The following is a 21,497-nucleotide window of genomic DNA, read 5'->3' as shown; positions in this document are numbered from 1 at the left end:
TAGGAATAATACAAAATATTTTGTGTTTAAAATGGGGAATATTTACTGCAGACAATTGAAAAATGTCATATTATATTATTTCCATTTTTTTACTTTGCATATCTGCACATCTTTTAAAATATAATTGTTATACATAATTTTAAAAGAAAATTTCTTCTGTTAAAATGAGTACCTTCTGATTGAAATGGGTATTACAAAAAAAATTTTAAAAAATCACTGCAGACTACTGAAAAATTGCAATTTTCATTTCTTACTCTGTCAACATAAAAATGTACACATTTCTACACAAATTATTGTAGTAGTTGTTCTCGGCCTTCGGGCCAAGATCAAAGTGTAGTATCTGTTCCGACAGATACTGCAAGCTATGACTAGCAAAGACCAGATGTGGGGGAAACCCCACATGCCTGACCTTTAACCAGTTCCCATTTCCCACCTCTCGGGAGCTGGTCCCCTTTTTCCCATCCCCCTCCCTTCACTCCTCACATTAAAAATTGGCCTTGTGCCTAATTTGCTCGGTGGGGGAGGAAATAAATACCATCTGTTCCGACAGATACTGCAAGCTAGGACTAGCTATGACTAGCAAAGACCAGATGTGGGAGCAACCCCACATGCCTGACCTTTAACCAGTTCCCATTTCCCACCTCTCGGGAGCTGGTCCCCTTTTTCCCATCCCCCTCCCTTCACTCCTCACATTAAAAATTGGCCTTGTGCCTAATTTGCTCGGTGGGGGAGCAAATAAATACCATCTGTTCCGACAGATACTGCAAGCTAGGACTAGCTATGACTAGCAAAGACCAGATGTGGGGGCAACCCCACATGTCTGACCTTTAACCAGCTCCCATTTCCCACCTCTCAGGAGCTGGTCCCCTTTTCCCCTTCCCCCTCCCTTAACTCCTCACATTAAAAATTGGCCTTGTGCCTAATTTGCTCGGTGGGGGAGCAAATAAATACCATCTGTTCCGGCAGATACTGCAAGCTATGACTAGCTATGACTAGCAAAGACCAGATGTGGGGGAAACCCCACATGCCTGACCTTTAACCAGTTCCCATTTCCCACCTCTCGGGAGCTGGTCCCCTTTTTCCCTTTCCCCTCCCTTCACTCCTCACATTAAAAATCGGCCTTGTGCCTAATTTGCTCGGTGGGGGAGCAAATAAATACCATCTGTTCCGGCAGATACTGCAAGTTATGACTAGCTATGACTAGCTATGACTAGCAAAGACCAGATGTGGGGGCAACCCCACATGCCTGACCTTTAACCAGCTCCCATTTCCCACCTCTCGGGAGCTGGTCCCTTTTTTCCCTTCCCCCTCCCTTCACTCCTCACATTAAAAATCGGCCTTGTGCCTAATTTGCTCGGTGGGGGAGCAAATAAATACCATCTGTTCCGGCAGATACTGCAAGCTATGACTAGCTATGACTAGCTATGACTAGCAAAGACCAGATGTGGGGGCAACCCCACATGCCTGACCTTTAACCAGCTCCCATTTCCCACCTCTCGGGAGCTGGTCCCTTTTTTCCCTTCCCCCTCCCTTCACTCCTCACATTAAAAATCGGCCTTGTGCCTAATTTGCTCGGTGGGGAGCAAATAAATACCATCTGTTCCGGCAGATACTGCAAGCAAAGACCATATGTGGGGGCGACCCCACATATAAGACCTTGGTCAATGTAGGGGCAACCCTTCATACCAATTGTCACTATCCAGCTCCCCTACTCCCCGGGGAGTTAATCCCCATTTCCCCTTCACTCCTCACATTAAAAATCGGCCTTGTGCCTAATTTGCTCGGTGGGGGAGCAAATAAATACCATCTGTTCCGGCAGATACTGCAAGCAAATACCAGATGTGGGGGAAACCCCACATACCTGACCTTTAACCAGTTCCCATTTCCCACCTCTCGGGAGCTGGTCCCCTTTTTCCCTTCCCCCTCCCTTCACTCCTCACATTAAAAATTGGCCTTGTGCCTAATTTGCTCGGTGGGGGAGCAAATAAATACCATCTGCAAGCAAAGACCATATGTGGGGGCAACCCCACATATAAGACTGTGGTCAATGTAGGGGCAACCCTTCATACCAATTGTCACTATCCAGCTCCCATACTCCCTGGGGAGTTGGTCCCCATTTCCCCTTCACTCCTCACTTTAAAAATCGGCCTTGTGCCTAATTTGCTCAGTGGGGGAGAAAATAAATACCTCAAAGTGTAGTATCTGTTCTGCAGATGCTGCACTTAAGATAATTTGTACCAGTCAATGGAGGGGAAACCCTCTATACTGGGGCAATTATTATTTTTGGTAACCAGAGTGCCCCATTTTTGCCTACTTTTAGGGGAGCTGGTTTTTACCCCACATTAAAAACGGCCTTGCACCTAATTTGCTTCGGTGGTGAAGCAAATAAATATATATATAATTTACAATTTCCATTCAACAAAAATGAGAACAATTATTATGTGTTTAAAATTGGGAATAATAAGAAAAATCATAAGCTCTGTCTAATGCAAACAGAAAAATATTACTTTTGATTATTTAATCAATGTTTGTTGACATAAATATGCACAGATTTTTATAAAAATCTAATTGTCATACATCAATTTTAAAGAATATCCCGTTCTAATTACAAAAAAATCAAAATAAGCTCTCTTTAAAAATTTGATAAGAATACCCCCCTCCCCATCTTAAGTTTATGGGGGGGGGGCATTCAAGGGAACATGAACTCCCATACTAAACATTTTGTCTCTACTTTAACAAGATTTAAGCCAATGATACCAAATCACAGATTTACAGGATCTTATATAGAAGTTTTGTTGTCCAGCAACAATTTCGTCAGTCACAATTTTTCAATTAGTGACGTTTTTTTTTTAAACATAATAAAAAATTTTCACTTCAAAGGAACCTTAACTATTTTTAGAAATGGAGAATATTGCATTAATAATAAATAATAAATTTCCAACAAATAAAGTGGTTGTCATGCTTGGAAATTGAAACCTTCATATCTTCAGTCTGACAGCTTTTTGAACTTTCATATTATTTAGACTACTGTTCATCATCTTGAGTGCAGTGAAAATAACATTCAAGATGATCTAAATAATATGAATTATCAATTGTTTCAAATATTCAGAAACATAATATTTGGACTTTCTTATAAATATAACGTAAAGCATTACCTTAAAATAATTATAGCTTTGGCCTGACATAATATTTAATTTACTAGAATTAATGGGCCCTACAGACCCATTAATTCTAGTTTGATCAAATTCTGACCAATTTTAAAATTAATGGGATTTTAATTGCACAAGATTAAATTTTTTTCTGTGTTATTCAGTTGTACGAGTTCTTTTCATGAGAGTAGTGTGTCCACGTGTATTTATTAAAAGATTTAGTACTTGTGCAGTTTATGAACCATGGTGAAATAATGTTATTTAGAAAGCCATTCTAACAATTTTAATGAACAAAAGATACCATGAAAATGCTGCCAATCAGCTGGGGTGAATCTGGCTACCGGGATGACTTTAAAGCTATTAAAAAATAAATAAAATAAAAATAATAATGTGTAAATAATATATCTCTGCTTTTTTTTTTTTTCGCATGGGAGGCACCACTTATCAAGGCCTGAAAGCCACTCGAGGATAAGGGTTAATGAATGTAAGGTGGTAGTTTAGTAATCATTAATGGTGTCAATTCGGTGATTGTAAGGTGGTTGTTTAGTAATCATTAATGGTGTCAATTCGGTAGAATTTGAGGAGACGGCTCAACAATTCGGTAGAATTTGAGGGGACGGCTCAACAAGAACTTGTTTACATTGGATTTGAAGACTACCATATTGTATTCAACCGGGAAGCAGGCTGAAAACTTCTAGTAAAGAAGCTTTGTTCATGTAATCTGCATTTAGATTTAGGCACAGATAGAGAGTGGGGGAAATTGTTGATAGTGGTTATAACTAGTCGAGAGTTTTTGTGAAAGTTTGGCAAAGGGGGAACCATAAATTGAAGTTCAGTCAAGCACTTGCCATGAAAATAATGATAGAGCAGAGACAGGCTTGCAACGTCTCTTCTGTGGGGAAAAAAAGTTACAGGGAAGAGAAAAGGGCATCATCTACTAGGTTTTAAAACCAGTTTTGAACTCTATCAAGGCTGGATAAGGTGCACCATGCAGATCCTGCCCCGATGTGGCTACAGTACTCCATTTTAGGATGTACCGGGCTCTTATACAGATAGGGGATTGTGTAAGCAGTGAGATACCTACTGGAGCAGTAGAGTCATCCAACCATTTTTCCAGTGATCTTAGCATTTTAAACATAATTTTCAGGTCCTATATGATTTAATAATTTTAGACATATTATGATGCAGTATCAAATATTTACTGCAGAGTTATTTACGCATTATTAAAAGGTTGGAACGATAAATTTGTTGCCATAAAGAAAACGACATTACAGCTTTATTTTAAAACTTTTATTGAAAAAAATCAATTCAGGTAACTTGATTATGTAGTAGAGCTGACATCTATTGAATGTAGCCGCCTTCAGCTCAAATCACCACCTCGATACACGTCCGGTTCCACAAGCGTCGGCGATGATCAGGCTGGCTTTGGTGGTGTGGGAGGTCATGTTGGTGATGTTCTTGATGTATAACCAAACAAAGTCGTTCCAGCAGGTTCAGCTTGGGAGAGGAGGGAGGGCAATGAGAGAAAGGTATAAAGTCATAGCACTCCTTTTGAAGCAAAGTCTGCGTTTCTTTGGACTTGTAGGCCAGCATTGAGTTCTGTTGCCACACCCGGGATCAGTCAGTGACTACCTGATTGCATCAGGGAATCACCATACTCTTATGTACATCCAGGTACACTTTGGTGTTGACTTTCAAGCCGACTTTGAAGATGTGAGGTGGTATGATGTGGCCCTCACTTGAAACCACACCAAAGACCATAAGTGTGGTCAGAAACTTTGTTTTCATTACCCTGGGCACGTCCCTGTTATTCATGGCAATCCAGCAATGCATGTTGAAGGTGTTGGCAATTGTCCTGTTCTCATAACTTGGATCAATAGAGAGCATGAGTTGTACAGTGGCGCATCTCCAATCTTGCTCGTTGAACATTGTGTCACTTTTAGACATAATAGAAGGCTCCTATCACTCTTGGGATTTGTACACAACTGGCCAACTAGTTAGATGGTCTGCAGCAAAAAAAGAAAACTGGTTTTTATCAAATGGAAATGGAATCATGTCTTTTCTAGGATGACAATTTTATCGTTCTGTAATGTATTTTTTTTTTTTTTGTAATGGCTCAAAGTAATCCTGAGTGGCCAGAGTCACCCCAGCTTACAGTACTTATGCAGAATACAGATCGTGCTGAAAAAATCATATTTAGAAACGCATTCTTAATAAATGTGGTGGGAAGCTATTTTAACTATTTAACTGTACTTTCACCTAAGAATTTAATACACAAAAGATACCTTAAAACCGAATTTGACTTGAAAATCCTATGTAAAAAAATTGCATGGCCCGTGTTCGACAGGAGTAACAAAGATTTAAGGGTTTCTTTGGATTATTCCACCTTCATCCATTCATAGACTTTTTCTGTTACTAGAATCATGCAGAATGTGTATGGTTTTCTTTTTTAAGAGAAAAATTTTGATAAACTCAATCCTGTTTTTAAAAATGCATATTTGCATTGAAGTTTCGCAGTTTTATTTAGATGTTAGTTTCATATATATCAAATAAATGACAAAAGCCTATATTCCAAATTTCAAAATGGTAACCATCTTACTATTTATTCCTTTAAGTATGTTTGACATGCACAATTCTTAACAGCACCCGTTTCGTAGTGAAAAATCATTCAATTATTATATAAATCAATGAATTCATTTTGCCCTTGACTCATCAGAAAAAAAGCACATAAATTTTCAAAGAAAATTGATATATATATATCTACAATTATATAAATGCAATTTTTTCTGTGTGTATATGTGCATGAGTTCATTCCATATAGAGTCCGAAACGGGTGAACAGATTTTCTTTAAAATTTACAGAACTTTACCGTATAAGTCTGGGAGTGATTTTAGTTAAGTTTTGTCTCAGAATACCCCCCGATAATTACCAATAATTAATAATCGAAACCGCTATTTTAATTTATCTATCATCAGTAAAACCATTTTTTCCATGTCGTTGCTTAGCAACAATGATAGAACAACGGGCAACAAAAATTCTACTGTGGGTAAGTTGGTAGCGTGTTTTTTTTTTATTTATTTATTTTTTTATATATTTTTTTTTTTATGTGTGATGTGGTCCGTAGGTTCAAACTGCTCACGTAAATTTCTTAATTTTTTTTTTTTTTATTAACTGCAAAGAATTTTATAAGACTTGAAAACTTACTTTTTTTTTTTTTTGCATGATATAGTCTGCAGGTTCAAACACGCACATAAATTTCTTAATGTTTTTTTGTTAACAAAAAAGTTTATATAAAATAATTTTATAAAAGAAACAGTAGGTTCTCTAGAGTGAAATGTAGAATAACATATATTTTGGACTAAGTTACTGCACATGGAGGCATGTGAAGCTTCCTTCTGGGCGATTTCACGAATTTCGATGACAATAAAAATATAGGAGTGTGAAATATTCGTTAATCATCATTCAATCCCAGGAAATGTCGGGTCTTCCTGCTAGTATACTATATATAAAACTGTGGCAAGATATTGATTCTGTTCTTCATTCATTTCATATGAATCAGAGTATTCTATTGTTGGCATTAGTTTCCCAGAATTTTTTCTAGAAAAACACTGGGTACTTGCAGACTATGGAATTGTTGGAATCTGCATGGATCAATTTCATTCACTTACATTGTAATCTGACAAAAAAAGGCATGAACTCTTCTTCCCAGCTTAAAACAAATAAGTCCTGTGTTAGGAATCTTTCATAAAATGTACTGTTTTGGAATTAAAGAACCTCATAAAAAGGGTTCATATGTCTGTAAAACAGAAAATGCATGCAGAATGCCTTTATAATCTTCACTGATTTAAAAATCTTCTACCAAACACTATTTAAAATGTGTAAATAAAAAACAAAAAATAAGTGAAGCATGATCCTCCGGGAGTGCACATTGAACGAGGCATAAAAAAATGACAAACTTTAGCATTTGCTCCCTCCCCATTTTAGCCCTCAAAGTGTCAAATATTGTTGAAAATGAACAAACTGTGCAGTTTTTGGACTTAACATGTAAATTTGAGTTCTGCACCATGCAAAAAAAGAAATGACTAAGTCCATCTTACCCCCCCCCCAATTAGCCCCAAAAGTCCCCAAAGCCTTAACATATTTAAATTGAGTACAGCACCATTCAAAACTGCTAAATAGACATATACAGAAAATTTTGGACAAATATGGTAAAATATTCCCAAAAATGGAGTGTTTTTATTAATCCTAAAAGAGCCCTTGGGGCACACCCAAGAGTTACTGCGAAGTATAGACAAAATTATATAGAAATCAGTTACAACTTTTCAGAAAGTCCAAGGAATCAATTTTTTTTAATAAGCACAAAAGTGTCAATTTCAGGCATTTTATCCCGAAAGGCACCCGGGGGGGCGGGGGGGGGACAACCGGAGTTTTCCCAGAAAATCCATTCTGTTACTTTTTTTTACTCATATCATGTTTAATGCTTGTGCAAAATTTCAAAACATTCCAAGGCGTTGTTATTGAGAAAAATGCGGACAGATGAACGGACGAACAGACAAAGGTTTACCCTCCTTTTGTCGGGGGACCAAAAAATAAACAAACTCAATCATGTATGTAAATATGTTTTCAATTTTTTTTCCTTTTTTTAGAAAAATAAATCCAGAACACTAACATGGAAAGAACAGAGTAAAATATTTCATTGAATTAAAAAAATATTTGATTTTATTGGTTGGTCAAGAGCAAGTCATATTTGTAGAAGTTTGAAGTCAGGGTTGAACTTTTTAAACCTGCTGCAAAGGTTAGATTTTCTTACCTCAGGGATGGAGTCAGCATATTTTTCAGGGGTCAGATTTTTCACCTGACTTCTACTTTCTGGGATGAGGAAGTCTAACTCAGAATTTTTTTTTTAAGAAAACGGAACAAAGTTTTCTTTTTTAAACAATGGGAGTCGGATTTTTACAGTTTATTCTTCATCTGTGTAGTAAATTGATATTTCATAAACAAATTCACTGTTAACTACGGTGAAAGGGAGATAACTCAATTGAGAATACTTGGCACTTTTATATTAGGACGAAATTTTAGAAATCGTAAAACTAAATTTCACATGAAAAAAATGGTATCTACATATTGCTCATATTTTTAAGATGATTATATCCAAAAATTATGAAAATCAATAAAGTAGAAAATTATTTATTAAAGAAAATAAAAAATAGAATTTAATGAAAACGATCATAAGATACAGGAGAGTTAAAAAAGGTCATTTTCAGTTTCAATTTAAACAAGATGGTGGCAGTTTTTCACCTGCTAACACAATTAAAGTTGTTTTTTTAATAATTCAGTAATATTCAGGTAATTTCGACTGCATAATTTGGAAGGTAACATTGTAATTTATTAGAAATGACAAAAAAAAAAAAAATCAGTAGAAACTATAGTTTTTTTTATCTGAAAACTGTTTATTGACTACAAAATTTCGTCCTCTAATAGTGAAGAAGCGCCGAATATTTCAAATTTTAAAATGACGCTGAATCTGATTATATTGTTTACCTCACCTCAAAAAATGGCAGAACACATCACCGTGTTCTTCGCCTAAATTCATGTGAAATTTGGAACTAATTTTTGTCTTCTTTCCAAGAAGAACGCTACAAATTCCAATATAAATACAAAGGAGGATCAAAACAGCAAGAAAAATCTTTCTCTCTGCTCCATCATGCAAGATACATAAAAATCTTTGTTCAGCACAAATGTCTCAAAACTTAACATATTTACTGTATGAGATGAACAAATCTAGATGAATGTTTAATTTCTCTACTAGATCTTGAGTTATTTATAGAGCAGGTGACTTAGAATTGTTTGAAATGTTTACAGTTGAAGAAAAATTCATTTTTTTAATACTATTAGCAATAGCACAATTAGTTTCACTATTAAAGATTGCCTTTTTAAGCCGATCTATGCTGTGTTGTGTTGTGTCCGCCATTAATATCAATCACAAAATACTTAGAACATTTTCTCAGCACTTTGTAAGGACCGGAATCCGGTAGCTGAAGGCAAGCAGATACTCCATCATCTCCATAAAAATACGTGTCCATAAATTTACACCCTGGGGGATGTGAGCAGTTATATTTTGAGACCAAAGCATGTATAATTTCTTAATACATTTTTCTGACAGAACTCATTCAATTTTATTCTTGTCAATGCAATGTGAATTTTTATAATGCATCAATAACTGACCAAAATGTAACGTTTTTCTTTACTTTTCTAAAGTTGTCGAATTCATCTCAAACACTCTGTATACTGTACTTTGACAACAAAAGTTAAAAGCAATTTCACAACTTTTTTTTTTTAAGACTTGATATTTAAGAAACACAAAACAAACCAATATTTTTATTAATTATTTTAATATCTAAACTGTCATTTACTTCTGCAAGGTTTTCTAACAGAAATACAATGGCACCTGTACAAAATAAGCATCTAAAACAAAACCTTTCATTCTGCGGGTTCAAATGTGTAGTGGACAATAGGTTTGCCTTCATCTTTCAACCCTTTTTCTACACGCAAGTCATTAAACGGATACTGCTTCGGCATCTGAAATTATAAAGATAAACATTTTATCATTTTTAATTATCAAAGTGACAATTATTATTCTATCAATATCCAATTGCTGAGAGATTAAGTAAAAACGGTGCATCTCGCAAACAATGCATAAAGGGAAAACATTCAAATGTTTGTCAATAAGTTTGTCTCATATTTATACAGCCAACAACTAATATGCAATATACGAAAGGCAGTTCAAAAGTAATGTCTCCTATTTTTTTTTTTATTCTGCTCAAATGAGTCAGAGGAGATTACAAATTGCATTCTTATGATAACTTATGCATTCATGGCCTGAAAGGTTCATCTCTGTTGCAGATATTAACGGTGTGAGACCCTAAGAAAGCAACCCTGTCATGGACATGTGTCAGAAGCAGAAATGTATTGAATTCCTCCATGCAGAAAAAAATTTAACCAATCACCATACATCAGCACCTGTTGAACATTTACACAGCCGATGCAGTTGATGTCAGCAAAGTTAGGAGATGGGTTCATCCATTTTAAAATGGCAACAAAGATGTGATTGGCAAAGTGCACTCCAGACCTCCATGCACAGCCACCACACCATTGCTGGCAAAAGTGCATTGAGAATAGTGATAACTATGTAGAAAAATAAATTATGGAACACAAAAGGTTGCTCGTTTTAATGGTACCACTCTAACTTTCATAGATCTTCCAACTTTTCTTTTAGTTAAAAAATAGAATGCATTACTTTTGGAACGACCCTCATATGTACAAATAATAATAGATAACACATATACAATTAAAAGTAGTCAGGTTGCAGTTATATCTTAAGGTGTATGATTGAGGGGTATGACTGAAATGTATGATTGAGGGGTATGACTGAAAAGTATAATTGAGGGGTATGATTGAGGGGTATGATTGAAATGTATGATTGAGGGGTATGATTGAAATGTATGATTGAGGGGTATGACTGAAATGTATGATTGAGGGGTATGACTGAAATGTATGATTGAGGGGTATGACTGAAATGTATGATTGAGGGGTATGACTGAAATGTATGATTGAGGGGTATGATTGAAGTGTATGACAATATACATTGTTCTGACAAACCCCTGTACAGAGAGACCTTAGACATTCGAGGATAGTGTCTAGCAGGCATTTCATCTAGAGATCATCAGGTGACTAGAAACTGACTTCTCAGCATATGTGAATGCACAGAGAAGGATGAATTGTGAAACGAGTGTAAATCCCATAAAGGAAGGTGAGATAAGTCAGTTTGTCATTTAATCAAGTAACAATAAATGATCGACAAAATGCGAAAAGTGATTTTTATCTTTAATTAAAATTCTTCTCAATAACTTTTCATAATTTTTAGTAAGCATATTTATTTTTGCTGGATACATAACTAGATCAAAGAGTTTTTATTTAAAATGCGATTTTCATATGCATCCCATACTGCATGAGCACCACTTTACATTTTCCTCCAAACTTAAACCACAATAATTTAAGGTTAGGATTAAAATAGTATTATTGAATATTTTTTTTAAATAATCAAATTCAAAATAGTTCATCTTAATTGTACTATTAAACCTGATTTTTCTTACATCAGACATCTTTTCCCTCTGCAACTTAAACTCTAGAAGACAATGGCTGAGTGTTAATTGTGCTATGGAAGAAACTGAAGTCTAAACCACTGCTCCACGTTACTAAATATCAGTTTGGGGATATTAATTATAAAACTAACAGATACTTAAAACTATATTCTGTATAAGTATATTAGTTGTGGTACTTTTGCACTTTATGCACCGGATTTCCATAAATATTGGATTGGGCTCAACTAGCAGCTGATGTAATTCACTGGAATATGCCAAGCACATATCAAGTTGATCAGCAAATGAAAAAGTGATAATAAATGTGCTTAGTTAATAAAAACCGAAGCAGACGACTTAATAAAATTGGAAGAAAAAAATTTAGTTTCACATACAAATTTAATCGGTTTAACCCTAAAAAAAAAAAAAATTTCAACAGTTTTCCTAAAAGTTCTTACAATTTAAAAAATAAAAAATAAATTCAAAAGTTTGCTTAACAATAAACATTAAAACTTACTAATCCAGTGTGTAAAATGCTAATGTACCCTAGTTGTGCATACCCGTTTCAACCAAGACGCTTTGAATTCCCCCTTGATATATTCTCAACATTGGATTCTGCAGTAAGTGGCACAGTACAGAACCAGTTAATATATTTGTAAATCAATAGAGCATGTGAAGCACTGTAACAAGAGCGCATATGAGTGCATGTGAAAATATCAGATGGCTAGCGAAGGTATGAGCAGCAGTCGTTTGAGCATTATGCAAATCAGCAAGTGTGCGCAAACTTGCGTGATGCAAAAGAAAAAAAGGACAAAGGAGAGAACATTGGCTGAAGAGAAGAAAAGTGTGCATCAGGCAAAATGGACGTGTGGCCCCATGGTGGCGGTGTGAAACTTTTAAGCTGGTGTTGAGACGGCAGGGTTTTGTTAATCTCATGGCAGACGTAATGTGACAGAAAAAAAAAAAACAAGAATCAGGCATTGTTTGGAAACAATGGTAATAGATGCCTTTTGCTAAAAGAGAAAGAAAAAAAAGCAGAGTTGGATTTATTTATTTAATTTTGTTTGTTCCTGTGACAGTACCTACGTTAAGCAATTACCTAGAAATGATGTCTCAATAAAAAAACATTGGTTTCACCTCACTGACATTAGAAAAAGTGTGTGCAGCCTATAAAAACTTTGCCTCACTTAAGATAATGACTTCCAAAGTGGTCAAACATGATTACGGAGAAAATGTTTTTTCTTTTAAAACAAACTAAGAATGCGAGTCCCCCTCTACAAGTGAAAAATTTACTTTCACCATGATTAATGTTTGTGCAAAATTTCAAAAACACTCATATTATTGAGAAAAATGCAAACAGACGAACAATTTGGCAGCAATTTCACTCCTATAATCCCCCTAGGGAGGCAACCAGTTATCCGAAAAATTCATTCAAGCAAAAATTCACTTTCACCATGACTAATGTTTGTGCAAAATTTCAAAAAAGAATTCAAGACGTGGTTATTTAGAAAAGTGCGAACAGACGAACAGGAGTGAATTACTAGGTTCAATCCCTCCTTTGTCGGGGGCCAACAAACATTAAAAAGCTTAAATTTTAAAAGTTGTATTGTTGAAACATGTTTTTCACAATCAAAACCGTTTACAAAGCCTCACTGGAACAAAAAGAAATATGAGACATTAGATTAATATGGAATGGGTGAAATAGCATTGCAAAACTAATAAATACCACCAAACACGATAAAAGCAATTTTTTTACTAAAGAATAAAAAAAAAGAGATAAAATAAAATTTACTTACCACTGCCATATGTAGTTTAATTGGTGAGACAAGATATGCTCCAAGGGCTACACCTCCCATGATTCCAATAAACATTAAAAATTGTTGCCATCTACAATAAATATAAATAGTTATATGAAATTTCATGGTCACAGGCAAACACAATATTTTAAAAATGCAGGGGAGATAATCCAATTTTCATGAAATGTTTAGCAATGCACTAATAAAAATGCAATGGTTATTTTATTAGAAAACTTATTTGAAATATTTTTACATTAATACAATATTTTATCATCAAAACAGCTCATTCATTAAAGTTGTGTGACACAAAATATGGGAAGATGATACCATCGTGAAAGGAGGAGGTAATACATGAGAGAGCAATATCATGACGAACAAACACTACCCCGCCCTCTAAAAAAAGAATTAGTTAATGCTAGGGAGGAGGATATTACGAAAACAAAATAGATAGTACATTAACCTCCCTTCACCTATAAAAATAGAAAAAGGTAGTTTCTTTGGAATATGGTCTGATGACAACAGAAGGACTGTAAAATATGTACAAAATGTCAATGCTGTGACCAGGATTCGAACCTAGGTTAGCATGGCCATAACGTGGGGTCCTAACCTCTAGACGATCACGGCTAACACTGACGTCTGTCGCTCTTGGCAGAAAGACACATGACTACTGTCAAACTATTGAAAAATAAGGAGGAAACTTGAAATTCTCACGCATGCGCAAAAATACACTATAGCAACCATTGTTAAATGCAGCTGAATCTCTTCGCTCGCTAAGAAAAGTAGATCAGACCAGTTCTTCTAAGAACTCACCAAACGCCAAAGGAAATAAGTTAAATTAACCGCAAAAGAAACTGCAAGAAAGTCATCTTCTAAGAACTCACTGGAAGCTGACCAAAAAGAATCAAAATCCAAGCTCTAGCCACAAAAATAACTAGATATTGTGGCTACTATACACAATCTACTAATAAAAACAAGTAAGTTTTCTAAAATAAACTACAATAAATTAACCAAGTAACCTCACACTGTCACTGATTAGGACTTCATATAAAGATAACAACTACACTATTGGTGTATATACCATTCCACACTTTAACTATTAGTGACGGGGCAGTATCTCAATTCTATGAGAGTTGTCTTGCTATAATATAAGTGATATCATAGTAAGATACACATAAGTGTTATATGTTTACATTTAATAAAAAATGCCAAAGTCAGCACGTAGTAAAAAAGCTCAGAGAAATATAGACTATGAAAAAAACAAAGTCAAGGTATTATCTGAGCAAAAAGAATACTATCAGAAAAATGCTGAAATAATAAAAATTAAGTATCATGCAAATCCTGAGGCAAAGAAGGCTGCCTCACGTGCTGACTCAAAAGCACGGTATAACAGGGATCCCGAGGGGAAAAAAACTGCCTCACGTGCTCTTTATAACAAAGAACCAGAAAAAAAGAAGGCTGTCTCACGTGCTGACTCAAAAGCACGGTATAACAGGGATTCTGAGGAGAAAAAAGCTGCCTCACATGCTCTTTATAACAAAGAACCAGAAAAAAAAGAAGGCTGCCTCACGTGCTCTTTATAACAAAGAACCAGAAAAAAAGAAGGCTGCCTCACGTGCTGACTCAAAAGCACGGTATAACAGGGATTCCGAGGGAAAAAAAGCTGCCTCACGTGCTCTTTATAACAAAGAACCAGAAAAAAAGAAGGCTGCCTCACGTGCTGACTCAAAAGCACGGTATAACAGGGATCCCAAGGGGAAAAAAGCTGCCTCATGCACAAACTATTATAAATATAAATATCAAAAACTGCCAAATCTTTGCCAAAACGCCAAAGAATGAACCAAGAAAAATTTAATAGTGAAGGTATGAACATTTTAGAACTTTATAATACTCTAACTGTTTTATCAGAGAGGCGGTAGCACTCTCTATGTAATATAGAACCGATGGACGACCAAGAGGCAACTCCTAAGGCCCAAAACCCAAAGACCTAAAACCCAGCAGGAAGTGACCTGCTACTAATGAACCGCCTCCTAAAAAAGACAATACTATCATGAATGTAAGTTTAAAAATAAGACTGTAAGTAAAAATACTAATTAACAAGAATAAAAAAGCATTGGAAATGCAAAAGGATATAGGGATGGTATGCCAAAAAGTATACAAACAAGATAGCTATGAATGGCTAGGCACATGGAAATAGAATTGCATCCAAAGTATAGCCCTATAGCTTTTTACAATCGTAATGATGGCACGGAATGAAGATTGGAGAAAAGCTATAGGGCTATACTTTGGATGCAATTCTATTTCCATGTGCCGAGCCATTCATAGCTATCTTGTTTGTATACTTTTTAGCATACCATCCCTATATCCTTTTACATTTCCAATGCTTTTTTATTCTTGTATATATATATATATATACATAACATATATGTATGTGATACATATATATATATACATAACATATATGTGATACATATATATATATACATGTCATATATACATATATATATATATACATGTCATATATACATATATATATATACATGTCATATATATATATATATATATACATAACATATGTATGTGATACATATATATATACATGTCATATATATATATATACATAACATATGTATGTGATACATATATATATACATGTCATATATATATATATACATAACATATGTATGTGATACATATATATATACATGTCATATATATATATATACATAACATATGTATGTGATACATATATATATACATGTCATATATATATATATATATATATATATATAACATATGTATGTGATACATATATATATACATATACATAACATATATGTATGTGATATATATACATATACATAACATATGTATGTGATACATATATATATACATGTCATATATATATATATAACATATATGTATGTGATACATATATATATATATACATAACATATATGTATGTGATACATATATATATATACTAGCTGTACTTTGCCACGCGTTGCTGTGGCTCAATTTGGTGTAATGGAAAATTCTAATAAAGAGAAAATGCACGTTTCTTATATTCTAAAAAAAAAAAAAAAAAAAAAAAAGGGCAAAAAAAATGGTACTCACTCTACGGCTCCAGTACGTATATCACTGATACATACTTGAGCCGTAGAGTATGACCCCGATCCTCGGGATTACCGTCAATCATGACTTGGGCTCGACCAACAATCAGTGGATAAAGCTGAACGTAGCAAAAATGTTGAAACGCTAAATGTTTTTTTTTTTTGTTTTCTGTATACAAAAATGTGAGTTAGTAATTAATATTTGAGTGATTAGGGGGGGGGGGGGGGGTACTATACACAGATTCGAAAAAGTCGTCCAAAAACAAATAAATGAAAGCAAAGGTAAGGTAAGTTTACGTTTCTGGATAATTGTTTAGTGTTTTTATGTAATGTAAAATGTTTAATCGGCTGGAAAAACAGATAGGGTTACAGACTGTTGAATACGTTAAGTTTGGGAAAGTAAGTTAAAAACTAAAAACTATACAATACAGTGTCAAAAACCCACCAAATATATGTTACCATGACATAGGCTGACATAATCGGTGGGTTTGTGACAGTATTTTGTATAGTTTTTTAGTTTTAACTCACTTTCTCTAACTTAACGTAATCAACAGTGTCCGCCACCATTTGTATCTTTCAAATACACCGATAAAAACTGTTTTTCGAGCCAACTAAACGTTACATTAAATGAAAAGGGTTTGTATTACTAAACACAGATACAAAGAAGTTGTCAAAAAATAAATATATAACAAATAAATCTTATCAAAGGCAAGAAAAGTAAATGTTCTACCTAACTGGATAAGATTGTAGTGTTTTTATGTAATGTATAATGTTTAATCGGTTCAAAAACATGCAGTGTTTATCGGTATATTTGAAAAATACAAATGGCGGCAGACTGTATCGAACATGTTAAGTTTGGGGAAATTTTGGGAAAATGAGTTTAAACTAAAAACTATACAAAATAATGTTAGGAACCCACTCAATATATGTTACTGTGACGTAGGCTGACATATAATCAGTGGTTTTAAACTTTTGCTCGATACAGGTGACGACTTTTAAGAGTCCCTTTTAGTGATTACCTGGTTTGAGGATATTATACAACTAAACGGCAAATCTGCCCCCAAAATCCGGTATTATTTTACTTTAAGGTCCGTCTCATGTTCGTATATAACGAAATATTTTATTGTAGACTTCAGTGTACTAAAAACGAATCTGCAAACCGTTTCCGTCGCAAAAAGAAAGTTTTCATGATATGAAGAAACTACTTTTTCGAAAAGTGGGTGATCACTTTTCAATCTAAATTTAACTTAGAATGAGCACCCACTTTCTGGCCACCTGAGAGAGGGGCATTTTTCTGTGTGTGGGGGGTGTTTTGGCGTAATACAAACATTAGGCGATATAGTAGTATTTAAATCGGATTTTCCGTAACCACAACAAAGGTAGATGTTTCTCGCATGTCTTTCTAGCTAGGAATTTCCCCTTTCTTCCTTCCTTCTCTTCAAAAAATGCTCCATTGCCAAAAGTGTGTTTATTCATAAAGTCTGAAGAAATGCTGGTTTTGAAAATTTTCAAACGACATAATGCTTGAAATTGTCGAACTAGAGATGGAAACAATTGTAACGTAAACTGAAATACACTTTTTGTTGCCACCAACACCTTGTTTTAAAGTCTTGTTTTTGCTTACACAGTATATTAATGCTCAATTATAAAATTTGATAATTTTGTAGCTTACTCTTTAAGTCAACCATTTTTGGCTTAAAACTCATTGAAAATTTACTGAATTTCACGAACTCAGTATAATTACATATAAGTTTATATATATATATATATATATATATATATGTACCTATTTACAATGCCTCCCCACGGGACAGAGTTAAACACCAGGGCCGTTTTTTAACGTGGAGAAAAGGTACAAAAATAAAAATTGTCTCAGTCGTGAAGGACTGCTCCTCCACCGAAAGAGAACAAGAAATGGAAGTGCAGTATCCGAAGAACAGATACTACACTTTAAGATATTAAATCTTTTATTCATGTTAAAAAAATACAGTCAAAATTAACGATGAACAAAAAACTTAGGCACATGGCCAACTCAAAAGGGGGCTTTTTGGGGGTCGTTGGTCATCCTTGTCACTCCAGAACTAAACAAAGTCAAAAGTTTCTCCCAGCTAGTATCTTCTTTCACCATAATACCGCATTCACCCTTTCATATTGGGGGACGTCCTAGTAACTCCCAATTTTTAAAACATTTTTTATTGACGACACTTTGATCTTGGCCAAAAGGCCAAGTAAGGTTACTTCTTAATATATATATATATATATATATATGTATCACATACATGGTATGTGTGTGTATATATATATATATATATATATATATATATATATATATATATATATATATATAAACACATGTATACCATACATATATATATATATATATATATATATCACATACATATATATGGTGCGTATACATATATATATATATGTATCATATACATATATACATGTATCATATACATATATACATGTATCATATACATATATACATGTATCATATACATATATATATGAATCACATATATATATACATATATCTGTATCACATACATATATATATGAATCACATATATACATATATCTGTATCACATACATATATCTGTATCACATACATATATACATATATCTGTATCACATACATATATACATATATCTGTATCACATACATATATATACATATATCTGTATCACATACATATATATACATATATCTGTATCACATACATATATATACATATATCTGTATCACATACATATATATACATATATCTGTATCACATACATATATATACATATATCTGTATCACATACATATATATACATATATCTGTATCACATACATATATACACATATATCTGTATCACATACATATATACACATATATCTGTATCACATACATATATACACATATATCTGTATCACATACATATATACATATATATATGTATCACATACATATATACATATATATATGTATCACATACATATATACATATATATATGTATCACATACATATATACATATATATGTATCACATACATATATACATATATATGTATCACATACATATATACATATATATGTATCACATACATATATACATATATATGTATCACATACATATATACATATATATGTATCACATACATATATACATATATATGTATCACATACATATATACATATATATGTATCACATACATATATACATATATATGTATCACATACATATATACATATATATGTATCACATACATATATACATATATATGTATCACATACATATATACATATATATGTATCACATACATATATACATATATATGTATCACATACATATATACATATATATGTATCACATACATATATACATATATATGTATCACATACATATATACATATATATGTATCACATACATATATACATATATATGTATCACATACATATATACATATATATGTATCACATACATATATACATATATATGTATCACATACATATATACATATATATGTATCACATACATATATACATATATATGTATCACATACATATATACATATATATGTATCACATACATATATACATATATATGTATCACATACATATATATATGTATCACATACATATATATATATATGTATCACATACATATATATATGTATCACATACATATATATATGTATCACATACATATATATATATGTATCACATACATATATATATGTATCACATACATATATATATATGTATCACATACATATATATATGTATCACATACATATATATGCATATATATATATGTATCACATACACATATATATATATATATATATATATATATATATGTATCACATACATATATATATGCATATATATATATATGTATCATATATATATATATATATATGTATCACATACATATATATATGCATATATATATATATATATATATGTATCACATACATATATATATGCATATATATATATATATATATATGTATCACATACATATATATATGCATATATATATATATATATATATGTATCACATACATATATATATGCATATATATATATATATATGTATCACATACATATATATATGCATATATATATATATATATGTATCATATGCATATATATATATATATGTATCACATACATATATATATGCATATATATATGTATCACATACATATATGCATATATATATATATATGTATCACATACATATATGCATATATATATATGTATCACATACATATATGCATATATATATATATCACATACATATATGCATATATATATATATGTATCACATACATATATGCATATATATATATATGTATCACATACATATATGCATATATATATATATGTATCACATACATATATGCATATATATATATATGTATCACATACATATATGCATATATATATATATGTATCACATACATATATGCATATATATATATATGTATCACATACATATATGCATATATATATATATATATATATATATATATATATACAGTGATGATCATATTTATTGGCACGGTAAAATAAAAGTTAAATTTTGTCTAATAAATTCTAAAAAAGGGATTAAATTAAAGAAAATAACAAAGTATATTATGTATTTTTAACTGGCCTTTCCGATGCAGCAATCGGATTTTAGAAAAAATAAATAACAAAGGAACAACAAACATAATTGCAAAAAACCCTTGTTCAAAATTATTGGCACGGCTTTGTTTTTCTTTTAGTATCAGTATAATATCAATCAATTTCCGGTTTACGTGCTTTCTGAACTTTTTTATAGCCATATTATGCTTGTTTAACGCTAATTCAGTGAATAATTTTTTTCAGATAATTTTTAGATAGCGATTTATTTAAACTATTATAAGTGACTAAATTATAATTTTCAATCGCCATGGTTAAAACTAAGGAACACAGCGAAGACGTCAGGAAGCTTGTTGTAGCATGCCATACCAATGGGGAGGGCTATGATAAGATTTCAAAGAAGCTAAACCTTCCCAAATCCACTGTTAGAGCCATAATAAACAAGTTCAAATCGCAAGGCCACGTTATGAGTTTAGAGGGTAGAGGGAGAAAAAGGATTCTTTCCCCAAGAGATGAACGGAAAATTGTTCGACAAGTAAAACAAAACCCAAGGATCTCTGTTGGGGAGATTGTTGATGAACAGAGCACCTCTGGAGTGAATGTATCTCGACATACAGTTGGTAGAGTTTTGAAGAGAGCTGGTTTAAAAGCATGTCGTCCGAGAAAGACTCCCTTAT

The 21,497-nt window shown here is 32.7% G+C and overlaps 1 protein-coding gene across 1 annotated transcript in view; it reads right to left on the bottom strand.

Moving 5' to 3' along the window:
- Positions 1-9,522: 9,522 nt before the first annotated feature.
- LOC145285820 (NADH dehydrogenase [ubiquinone] 1 beta subcomplex subunit 8, mitochondrial-like) overlaps positions 9,523-21,497 on the bottom strand; it is a 32,491-nt gene continuing 20,516 nt past the window's right edge. Inside the window, exons 4-5 of the mRNA XM_080134239.1 lie at positions 13,084-13,174; positions 9,523-9,728 (exon numbers count right to left, since the gene is read on the bottom strand). Coding sequence (XP_079990365.1) covers positions 9,630-9,728; positions 13,084-13,174 — 190 coding nt within the window. The 3' untranslated portion in view covers positions 9,523-9,629. The remainder of the gene's footprint in view (positions 9,729-13,083; positions 13,175-21,497) is intronic.

Source organism: Euprymna scolopes, chromosome 10 (assembly GCF_053919585.1).
Source record: "Euprymna scolopes isolate OS-2025 chromosome 10, ASM5391958v1, whole genome shotgun sequence".
In the NCBI taxonomy this organism is placed as follows: domain Eukaryota; kingdom Metazoa; phylum Mollusca; class Cephalopoda; order Sepiida; family Sepiolidae; genus Euprymna; species Euprymna scolopes.
This window is presented reverse-complemented; position numbering and strand designations above follow the sequence as displayed.